Below are 12500 nucleotides of genomic sequence, written 5' to 3'. Positions count from 1 at the left end.
ACTTTTACTCAAGTAAATTTTGAATTCTGGATTTTTACTTGTAACAGAGTATTTTTATATTGCAGTATTGGTACTTTTACTTAAGTAAAGAATTTGAGTACTTTTTCCACCACTGACTGTTACTGCACTGTAAAGGAATGATCCTTCAAATCTCTTCTCTTCTCTTCTCTTCTCTTCTCTTCTCTTCTCTTCTCTTCTCTTCTCTTCTCTTCTCTTCCCTCTCTTTCCCTCTCTCTCTGTGGATGCAGGCCGCAGAATGGGTCGATGATATTGTACAACAGGAAGAAGGTGAAGTACAGAAAGGATGGCTACTGCTGGAAGAAGAGGAAAGACGGCAAAACCACGCGGGAGGATCACATGAAGCTGAAAGTGCAGGGAGTGGAGGTGAGTGGATGTGCGTGTTGTACTGAGTGGAAGGGAAAGGGAGGGGAAGCAACGAGGCCCCCAGCCCCGGGCCCCTGACACGCAACAAACGCCGGTCTGCTGGTGATCCGTCCCCCGGCTGTAATGGAGACAGTCACTCGCTGAAGTCGGGGGCTCGCTGTCTCCCTGGAGTGGCACAGAGAAACAATGCAGCACAACAATAGTTTTCCCAGGGAAGGCAGCCGAGTGGAACCGATTGTTTGTACCTTATTAAGGCAGTGGATGTTGCCTCTGCTCCAGAGAGCCTACATTAATCTTCCCCGGGCTCAGAGCCGTGCCGCGGAGCGAGCTCTGTGTCTCCCCTCGTAGTGGACCCGTCGCCATAAAGGCACCGGGCACATCATGGCCCACCCCGGGTTCACCTTTTGCCTGCAGCTGAAATTGCCGGTGCCGCCGCCGGCTGGCATCCTGGCTGATTTATCGACAGCGCCTCCCCCTCTCCCCCCCCCCCCCCGCTTCCCCCTCATGAGAACGGTCAGCGCGGCCACACTCTCCCACTTATCCTGTTTTCAATACTTCCGAAGTTTTGGGGTTTTTGCTAGGCTACGCCACAAGCAGTCAAACCGCGGCCTGTAGGAGCTGGGATAGGCTAGAGATGGGGGACCAAGAAATATGATCAGGTTATACTGTTGTATGTGTCCACACACACACACACACGCACGCACACGCACACGCACACGCACACGCACGTGCACGCACACACACACACACATGCGCACGCACTCTCAAAGCGGCATGCGCGTCTGGGAAGTGGCGCTGTGAGTCGATGTCACCCAGTGTGACAAAGACAAAGCTCAGACATTCTCCCGACAGGAGCTCGGGCTCTGTTTGTGCTTCACATATTTTGTCACTCAGAGAAAATGGCCTCTCCCTTCGCTCAGCTCACAGCTTTTTCTCCGGCCCCGCGGCGCTCCGATAACTCAGCTGTACGTCTAACATGGACGTCCTGCTGAACCATTTTGTGCCTGTCGCAGTTTAGTTTCTCCCTCAGCCCGCCTTTAATAATATTAATATGACGCAGCGACGCTAAATCCAACAGGTACAATATCCCCCTCCCTGGGAGGGTGCTCGGAAATTAGATTTCCTTGACACCTAAAGTCAAACACACTGACACGAGCGCTGAGTAATGGATCGGTGGGTATTAAAGCAAACGTTTTGTCCATTAAGGACGCGAGGAGCGGTGAACCCCGTGGCTCACTTCTCTAAGAATTAAACCTACGATCTGTACTGTACTGTACTGTACTGTACTGTACTGTACTGTACTATACTGGACGCAGGAGACGAGAGGAGAGGCGAAGGGCACAGTGAGCAGCTAAATCCTTACACACACACGCACGTTTGTATTGCTATACTTGGGAGGGCATCGTCATTTTTAGGAAGGTGGTTTAACAAATGCCATTTTTACCATTTTCTCACCCCCAGGTTTTTAACCCAAACCCTAAAACCTGAGTTACTTTCTTGTATTTTATATTGTAAAATAGCCAAACTACAAGCTCGCAACTTGATGCAAGTATGAATTAGACATAACTCCAACGCCAACCCCTAAACTTAACATCTAAATGCCTAATCCTTACCCTATCCCAACCTGAATATTTTCCTGCAACTCCAAGCCTAAAGCCGACATCGTTTTATAACCACAGGAAAAGTTGTCCTCGCAAGGAGTTGTGGACAGTTTTGACCCTCACAAGTATAGTAAAACAAGTGCTCACACACTCTCTCACACACACACACACACACACACACACACACACACACACACACACACACACACACACACACACACACACACACACACACACACACACACACACACACACACACACACGAGTCACACTGTGCTCCCAGATGCTGTCAGCAGTCACCTGGGAGCGAGTGACACTCCGTCCTCCTCTGCCAATGCACCGGGTGCTCTTATAGGTTGTAACCACTCTAATTTACCAGGGGCTAATTGCTGCGAGCAGCAGAGCCACGGCTGGGTGTGAAGGTGGGAGACACACACTGAGTCAGGCCTGCAGAGCCTCCTGGGAGCTCATAGAGATCACACACCATACCCACCATTACACACACGCACACGCACATGCATGCGCGCGTGCACACGCACACACGTATACAGGCATTCATGCACAAACCAACACACACACACACACACACACACACACACACACACACACACACACACACACACACACACACACACACACACACACACACACACACGCCTGCAGGCAGACAGGTGCGTACACACACACACACACACACACACACACACACACACACACACACACACACACACACACACACACACACACACACACACACACACACAAACACAAACACAAACACATACAGGTAGGCATGCACACACACACACACACACACACACACACAGACACACAGACACACACACACACACATACACACACACACACACACACACACACACACACACACACACACACACACACAGACACACAGACACACACGCACACGCACACAAACACACGCTGGCTGAAATATGTCAGGTCATTGCTGAGACGGTGCTGTTTTTTGTGCATGCACGTGCACATGTCTGTGTTTGCCTTTCAGCCATGTGAGACCTGCATGCTCACTGTATCCAACACCCTCCTCCCCTCCTTGTACACAATCCCCCCCCACACCAATACACACACACACACACAGACACAGAAAAATCCTCCACCCGTGCTTCTATATGCCATCGCACACACACACACACACACACACACACACACACACACACCCCAGAATCCTGGGAGCAGACAGGAGGGGTGATCCATCACGGCGGTGCTTCCAGAATGGGATGTGTGACCCATCAGTCACGTTCAGCCATGGTTACTGTAAACACGTGTGAATGACTTGACCTTTTGCCTGCAGCACAGGGGACACAGCAGGAACACGACAGAGGGAACAGAGGGAGAGCTGGGGGGGGGGGGGGGGGGGTGGCGAGGGGAGGGGAGGGGTTGCATCCAAAAAACCCGGCCACCTCTAACAGTCAAATGTACGTTCATGATAATAGTTGGTTTGCACACTTTGGAGGCTGAATCCACTCAAATCGGAACTCGAGGGCGGTTGTTGTGTGATACGAGCAGTGTTGCCAGATTCTGTGAGAGAAACAAGAAAGCAGGTCTAGGAAAACCAGCCCAAAATAAGCGACTATGGGCCACATGAGCACTTTAACATATACATCAGCTATTTGAAAATAGCCGATCTACAAGCTCACAACGCGTCGCATCGCGGGGAAAATTCGCGTCGCATCGCGGGGAAATTATTAAATTATTAATTATTAATTATAATAAGCAGATCTGGCAACCGTGGATACAAGCGGGATAACGTAGGCTAATGTTCAGAGTGGCGGCCCAGATCTGACTTCTAAAGGTAGTAGTGTGGACAACGTACGCCGGTGTCGCTCGACAAACATTGCCGATATATATACAAGCTCTCAATGTTTTGCACTGCGACACACTGTGAGCTAGTAGATCGGCTAGTATAAGTTAAGCATTACTCATGCCTATGCCTTTTTTCGTCGTTATCAGCAACCCAAGCCGATAGGTCGACAATGACTGAACACACTAATCCCATGTGGTCACTTGCAAAGTTTGGACGGTCAGTCCTAAAAGATCAGATTCGAGGAACAAAATGGGTTTTGCCTGCAGCAGTCTGAACAAAGCCTATAAGCTATATAACCTTATCGCCGTTACTGTGGAGATTCCTTTCTGGTGTTCTCGGGCCCACGCTGTCGTCACCCGGGCCGTCCCCGCGGTGCGTTTTTTGGTATTAGAGGCTCCGCCGCTCGTTACATGGCCCTGGCTTATACGGGACAGAGAGGACAAGTGTTGTGGGTGGCTGGGGGAGCGAGTGATGCTCAGTGGCTCCGGCGAGGGGGGGAAGGCAGCGAGGGCAGGACTGTGGGGCCTTCGGGGGCCCAGCGAGAGGCAGCCTAGCGTGGCGGGAGTGGATGTCGGCGTGCGCCACTGCTGTCCTGTTGGCTCCATGCTGCTGAGCCAGCGCTCTGTCCTCTCTCTCTCTCTCTCTCTCTCTCTCTCTCTCTCTCTCTCTCTCTCTCTCTCTGACTCTTTCTGTCTCCCTCTCCTTTCTCAGTCTGTTAATTCCTCTCACTGTCTCGTTCTTTCTGAAACCCCCACTCTCTCTCTCTCTCTCTTTCTCTCTCTCTCTCTCTCTCTCTCCTCTTCTTCGCGTCTCCTTCGTCTCCTCCTCCCTAATGTCCTCCCCTTTCACCCCCCGCCCCCCCCTCCCTCCCCTCCCCTCCAAGTCCACCGTCCAGACGGACAGAACCTTGAGTCGGACGGTAATGCTCCCTGTTCCCTAAAATTGGTGCGCGGGGGCGTGTTGCAGCATTAGCGCTTAACAGGCCGTGAAATAGCAGCCTGCCTTCCTGACGTCTCTTCCCCCATCACTCCAGGTGAGTCGGCCAGACGGCTGGGTAAATGAGTGAGCCCCCCCCCCCCCCCCAAACACCCACCCACACAGACACACACACACACATCACCCCCACCCACCCCCCTGGCACACAGCGTGCATTTGGGTGCTCCTGCAAGAGAGATCTCTGTCCGTTATTATCTCCTCACCACACCCCTCTTCTTCTCGCCGTATAGTTATCTTTGTCTGTTTGGCCGCGGCTGAACCCTCCAGAGGGGAGCGAGCCGCGTAACGGCTCTAATGAGGACGTCCGGCAACTGGCGGTTAATCGGGTCTCTCCAGGTAATGTGGTTAGAGCCCGGCTTCAATTCCCCTCACGGAGCGATGTCAGCTGGACTTCAGACGCTGGGTCTTTAGTGAGGTGTAGATAGAGCATAGCTCTAGCATCCCCTGGCTTTCTCACGATGAAACAGCACACACAGAGACAGAGAGAGAGAGAGAGAGGGGGGGAGTGAGAGATAAATAGAGAGAGAGAACAGAGATTTGCTCTCTGACCAGCTCCAACTGATCTCACAATCTGCTTCCAGTCTTCTAAGTCAAACTTCCAACGCCTCCTCCTGATTAACTGTTAATGTATAGGCTGAGCTCTTCAACCCCCCCGCCTCCTCCCCACCATTCCCTACGCTCTGCCCCCCCCCCCCACCCCCACCTGCTCTCTCTCTCTCTCTCTCCCATTATTCCTAAGCTTTAATAAACTCCCTCAAATACAGATCGATTTCTCTTAAGTGAAGGTGGTAGCGCTACTGACTTATTCCATTACCACAGGCTAATTATACCGATTGAAATGAGCTTCTCGTCTCAAGGTGTGCCGTCCTGCGTCACTCTTCCTACACTCTGCCCTATAGTCCCTAACCACATGAACCCCCAGCATCCCTATTCTGAGGCCAACGTTCAGCGCGAATAAGAGATCTACGACGCGCCGTGGAGAGTTGCGAGCTTGCAGAGCGTCTATTTTCTGCAAAGACATTAGCAGTGGTGTAAAGTAACTAAGTACATTTACTCAAGTACTGTACTTAAGTACAATGTTGAGATACTTTTACTTTACTGGAGTTCTCCCAACTTTCAGTACTTTTACTTCTACTCCACTACATCTCAGAGGCAAATATTGTACTTTTACTCCACTACAATTATTTGAAAACTCACTTGGTAGATTTTGATTATCATTACAAAACATACATTACCCACTTCAGCCCTATGCATACTTAGGCTATTTGAAAATAGCCGATCTACAAGCTCACAACGCGTCGCTTTGCGACACGTTGTGAGCTTGTAGATCTGCTATTTTCAAAGCAATTTTATACATTTGGAAACTAGTGAAATGGGACATTCTTCAAAATGAGTACTTTTACTTTCAGTACTTAAGTATATTTGAATGCGAATACTCATTCAAATATTATATATTTCACTCAAGTACATTTTGAATACCGGATTTTTACTCGTAACAGAGTGTTTCTACATTGCAGTATTGATACTTTTACTTAAGTACAAAATGTGAGTACTTTTTCCACCACTTGATATTAGTGTACAAGGAAGAAAAAAAACGAGGGGCCCTTGTATAGACCCCTGGGGGACTCCGGTCAACAATCCTCAGTAGGGTTTAATTGGTTAATACCAATTGACTGCCTATACACATCAACCCACACCCCCTACCCAACCCGACTCCCAGTCCACACCCACCGCCCCTCCACCCTTTGCCTCCCTAAATTATCAGGCTGCGCCTCCTCGACCCTCCTAAGTTGTCATTTCATGTTGGATCCATCCTAATGCGTGATTTCAGCCGTGCAACTGTGCAATGAAGGAGGGTAATGGAGCATGCTGGTGGCTCAATCGCCCCTGTTCATTGATAATAATGAAGACAAATGTCAAAACGTTAGTCGCTAATGTCGTAATGGAGTGGACGCTGTTAGTGGATGCACTCTGGGATGCCACAATGTGTCGCCTTCAACCGATCACATGACCTTCAGACGTGGATTCCTTAAATATGCGCCGCTATAGGGTCTTTTTTCCCCCCCACCGCTCTGTTGCACAGACGACATCTTTGGTAGCTCTTGAATCATTAAAGGGTGTTTTGTGAGATAATTTCATCCCGCGAGATAATTTCGTCAGCCAATATCACACATTCAGTGGCAAAGCCGCGTTTGAGTTTGATTTGTTCACGAGGAATTTGCCTTTTTGTGCGTTGAGGAGACGGGAGCGTTGATTAATTTTCCTGTTTAACGGCAGTGGGGGTATTAAGTGGTGAGCTGAAAGTGCATGGGCTGCATATCTCGTGCAGTGTCTTTTTTGTGTTTTTTTCCCCCCACTGCACCAGTAGTAGTAGTGTTAGCTACACACTACAGTAAATACACAGTAAATCCTTATATCCTTAAATGAACACTGAGGATTTTATTGTGTAGTTGTTACCAGATGTGAAAGGACACGAAAAACAAACCCCTGTCTACCGAGAAGAGCTGACACCACACATGCTTTCACTCTGGCCCTCCCCCAGATCAACTGTGACATTAACCACATGAACCCTAGCGTCCCCTATTCTGGCCCTGGGCATGTCATAGTAGGCAATCATTCAATGAAAATAGGCAGACATTCGCCAAAAATAGTCGATCCGCCAAGCTCACAACACATTGCATCACGACACGTTGTGAGCTTGTGTAGAGTGTTCATTTTTGGCAAAGAGATTTGGGGGAGGGGTTCAAGTATAGACCTCTGGGGGACCCCCTTCAATATGGGTTTAAGTGGTTAAGATCAGATCACCAATACAGGAGATAACAACAACAAAAAAATCTATCTAAATGTTCCTATTCTTTTTTGTTTTGGTCTTTTTAACAGCAGACCAATTGGCTGGCCCTTGACGTCAGTAAACATCTGATTTTGTTTTGGTTTGTCTTCTTATTCCTCTCAAAGGATCCTTTGTTATTTATTCATAATTGGTTTCCTCCTTTTGCTAACAGCACGCGCCGCGCGCTTCCCTTCCTTTTGAATTACCTGGCTGTGGAGGAGTTAAGACCAATCTGTTTGTGGTATTTTTATCGAAGCGGTTACCATGGTTATAACTCCTAACCTTCTGCTATCCGAGAGAGTGATCGTCACTGAATGTTTGCTGTCGCAATAGGCAGGAGAAAATAGACCGTTGTCCTCTTTTTACCTGTCTTGTTAGTCTTCCGGATAATGTATTCCGCCAACATGGACTCATGAATGTAAAGAACTTTCTTTTCTCCCGGAATTAATGAGCGCAAAGCATGTCAGAGGACTCATTACCGTGACATTGATAAGAGACATTACCGAGACACAGATAGGGGAGAGCGCTGCTCTTCCGTCGTGCTGCGGCGCGTGCAGGTGTGATAGATCCGAGCTATTCACTTGATTTGTTGTGTGATACTTATCCTGCATAGTAGATTAAAGCAGTGATTCTCTACGCTGCAAAATGGCTTTAATGGGGGCTGTTATGTTGTTATTAGCCTGCCTGCATGTGAATGTATTATCCTTCAGCGTTGGGAGTGTCCAGTTCAGCCGCGCTTTTCCTTTTATACCCGCTGTAATTAGTTTCCCCGCTTGTCGTTCTTTGCAATTTCTGAACCATTCGGCAACAGTTAAGCCCTTGTTCTTGCCTTTCATTGCGACCCCCCCCCCCTCCCCCCACACACATTATCGTCACTTCAATCTGACAGCGGGATTTGAGGGCTGTTTTTTTTTGGGGGGTGGGTTGCTGTAGAGGACGCTCGTTGAATGTACATATAAGAGGGCCTGTCAAAAGCTGTGCATTATCGGCACTTCCCCTTAATTTAATTTGCCACTTGTTGCCCGGGCGTTATCGCGTTGTCGCACCGAGCCATCTCCGCAGGGCCCCCCCTGCTGCTTTATTGTGATGCCAGCCAGAAGAAACGACCAGAGAAATACTTAATCTGTCGCTCAAGATGAGGACTCTGACTTGCTGTTATGGGACGGGTTTGATTTGATGGAGTGTGCATGTGCATGTGCATGTGCATGTGCATGTGCATGTGCGTGTGCGTGTGCGTGTGCGTGTGTGTGTGTGTGTGTGCGTGTGTGTGTGTACATGCGTGTGTCTGTACGTATTACTATACTTGTGAGGACCAAGTATAGTAGAATTTGAGAAATAAACATTGTGAAGACTTTTTTTATTTTGTGGTTGAAAAAGGTTTGGGGAGTTAGGCCTACAATTAGGAAAAGATTCAGGTTGGGGTTGGATTAGACATTTTAGAAGTTAGGTTTAGGGGTTGGGGATGCCTGGTTTATACTTAGATGCGCTTACAACTCCTAAAATGTTGATGTACTCTCAAGTATAATTAAGAAGATTCCCCAAGCCCTATGTTTATGATTATTGTTTCTGCTTTCCTCCTAAGATAGTTGTGACCCTTTGATTTCTGATGTGTGCTGAGTGGACAGTAGTTGATTGGTCGTTTTGTTGCACCTGCTGTTAATTTGATTACTGATTCCTTGCACCTGTATTAGCAAGAGTTTGTCAGGGCGTCATTCTTAGTTTCCTTGAGCAGAGAACAGCAGCTTCAGCAACAAACCCTTACTTTTTCCAGTGTGTGCGTCCATTAGAAGTAAGTAGTGTTATTTGTTTCCTTCTTTTTATATGTAAGTTGTAAGTTCTGTTATTTGTTTAGTGAGTTTATATTTGATGTGATATTTCATGGTTAACTTGTTTTTCGTTCTGTGTTCTTTAATATATAGAAAACCATACACACAAAACCCTGTAAGCCTTTAACGGTACCCCTGCACTGTGCGTGAATACATTTACCAAAGAAAAGCAGTGCATTTTGTGTGTGTGTGTGTGTGTGTGTGTGTGTGTGTGTGTGTGTGTGTGTGTGTGTGTGTGTGTGTGTGGTGTGTGTGTGGTGTGTGTGTGTGTGTGTGTGTGTGTGTGTTGTGTGTGTGTGTGTGTGTGTGTGTGTGTGTGTGTGTGTGTGTGCCTACGCGTGGTAAGTAAACATGGTCAAGTCAAAGTCATGGGCCGCCGACGTGAGAATGACCGTAATATCGCTGATGTCGGTGGATGTAACTTTTCAGGATTCAAATTATGAATAACAAAGTACCGCATTAATTTAAGAAACAAATGTCAAATTTAACGTATTTAAAAAGATGGAGTTATAGAGGTTTCCTCCTGACGATATGCGGGACAGGAAATAAAGCAGGTCTATCGCGGTCCCCGCTGCCCTTGTGATCAAAACAATACAGATGAATCCTAAGTGAGTGAGTGCCTGGATCATAAACCCCACGCATCACATAGGGGGTGGGTGGAGTTGGGGGTGGGGGTGAGGGCTGTATGAGTATCTTAGAGGATTCCTCTGGGTTGATGATGATGATGATGAGAGAAGCTAGTCACTGACCAGATATATTCCTGGGAACGTAGGTTAGTGGGGGTCCCGCCTCCGACCTCGCCGCAGCGTCATCCGTTATCGCTGCTGCCTGCCGCACTGAAGCAACCGAACCTGTCCACTGTTTTGATACAGACACCTGCAGAGTTGAGAGCATTACCTACTACAGCACCAGACTATGCAATATTTTATATACATGGAATATGCAGGAGGGCGGGCATGAATGCGTCACACTGCCGTTCCGCATAGCGCGTGATACTTTTTTCTTTCGTGTTTCTTGTTTTTTTTCACGACTGCTGATTTTTTGTTTTATGGTGGCTCATGTAGTGAGGCTAGCTCTCTGTGAGGGTCTTTTTTTTGTCCGAGCTATAATCTCGCAAAGAATCAGGGCAAATTTCTCATTATTATTTGTCATGTTTTTTACATTATAAAAAAAGTTAGAAGACGGAGATAAGAGTTTTTCCCCGACAGCTACGATTTGTAACTGTTTATATTTGACTTTCTCAAGGGCCTCGCCGCCCCTCCTCTCCGACACAAAGTGAAAGTGCATTAAGTTCCTTGAGATGCATAACTGTTCCGATGAAACCAACCCCTCCTGCTGCCCCTCCTCACCACTGATGTGTGCTGAAAGGCCCCGGCTCGGACTCGGCCGGCAAACTGGCAGGCGATTGCAGCCGTCCGCTGTCTGCAACTGCTTACGGACGAATATTATTCTCCAGCGGCGAACGCTGGACCTTGAAACTCATTTTTCATGAGCTTTAATGTTGAATTCACGCTCCCTATCTGCCCTCCCCCACAACCTCCCACCCCACCCCACCCGCTGCCTGCCTGCATGCCTATAGCGAAAACCCAAACCTAAAATAAAAAGGAGGCAAGTTCAAAGTGGACGGTCAGAGCAGTAATTCTCCTCACACTTAACTCTTCACTCCCCCATGTCAGAGCAATTCCTCTGCTAAAATCTCTTTTAATATCCACATCAGCTCTTGCTCCCTCTCCTCTCTCGCACCTGGTTGCTACAGAGCTTTATGTCCACGGGCCACGACCAAGCGGTCAACAAGAGTCATACTATTGATCAGACTCCACGGAGTAGTTTTCCGTTTGCAGAGAACCTGTAAAAGCATGATATAGATTGCGTGAAAATGCCTTAGATCAGCTACCTGGGAATGCTCTTATACTGAATATGTGAATCTCATACTTACACACTCTCTCCCTCTCTCCCCTCTATCTGATCTCTGTTATCCTCCTTGAAAGGGCCTCTCGCTTAAAGCCCGATTTATACTTGTCGTATGACGCGGTCGCGCGCCAAAATAGCCAATCACAACTCGTTGCGTCCGTATAAGCTCCTTTTTGAGCTTGGGATTGGCTAGTTCCAGCGTGCGACGCCATCGTACGGTCGAGCATAAGCGAGGCATAGTGCAGCTCTCTCTCTTCATACACAAGGCTGTAGAACACAGTGTGTTTCCATAGATCCCTGCAGCCCAGGCAGGGCTCACTCTTCTTTCCCCTACTGGCCCGAATACTCACATCCCCGTTTCATCTGGTTCAGATAACGCTGTACAGCACCAGTGTTTAGGATACATATCGCTGCGTTTGCTTGAAGGGCTCGGAGCTGGAATCGTATACCACCACCAGCCGCACGTCCCAGACCCCGAATTTCAAAGGAAGCCCCCTTCTCTGCCCTCATCCGCAGAAATGTTTGCATACTGACATCTTCAGTGAGAAGAATTTGTTAATACTCTGCAGGCGACTTGTCTTGTCGTGTGTGTGTGTGTGTGTGTGTGTGTGTGTGTGTGTGTGTGTGTGTGTGTGTGTGTGTGTGTGTGTGTGTGTGTGTGTGTGTGTTTGTGTCTGTGTCTGTGTCTGTGTGTGTGTGTGTGTGTGTGTGCTTTCTTGCTCGTCAGCCACGTTTACATTTTTCTTAGCCTGTGTATTTATTCTGCCTGGCTACTGTACTGTACGTGGCCCATATATTATTAAAAATCGGCGTAGAAGCTCAAAAAGTAATTTGCCACTCTGTTATGTTTAATAACTGCTAAATCAAAACATACCAGTGTTCTAACATCCACTCTTCAAAGCGGGGGATAATAAGGGGAACTGGGGAGTTCAAAGAGAATGGCAAAGTGTTTGTATAAAAGTATTACACACCGGGCTGAGAAACTGTCTTTTCCTCTCCTGTTGATACTGAAAGGATTGATATTTTACATGAAAGGGTGCTAAAGAGGCCTTTAACACACAAGGAAAACACCGGTATAACACCTGATGGTGCAGAAGAAAAGCAGAGAC

At 47.9% G+C, this 12500-nt stretch overlaps 1 protein-coding gene across 1 annotated transcript in view; it reads left to right on the top strand.

Moving 5' to 3' along the window:
• The window catches only part of LOC308096574 (calmodulin-binding transcription activator 1-like), a gene marked incomplete at both ends in the record, with an annotated part of 423392 nt that overhangs the window by 232243 nt on the left and 178649 nt on the right, over positions 1-12500 (top strand). Inside the window, one exon of the mRNA XM_080443991.1 lies at positions 249-384. Coding sequence (XP_080300117.1) covers positions 249-384 — 136 coding nt within the window. The remainder of the gene's footprint in view (positions 1-248; positions 385-12500) is intronic.

This window comes from Gymnoscopelus braueri (assembly GCF_963280865.1).
Source record: "Gymnoscopelus braueri genome assembly, chromosome: 12".
In the NCBI taxonomy this organism is placed as follows: Eukaryota; Metazoa; Chordata; class Actinopteri; order Myctophiformes; family Myctophidae; genus Gymnoscopelus; species Gymnoscopelus braueri.
This window is presented reverse-complemented; position numbering and strand designations above follow the sequence as displayed.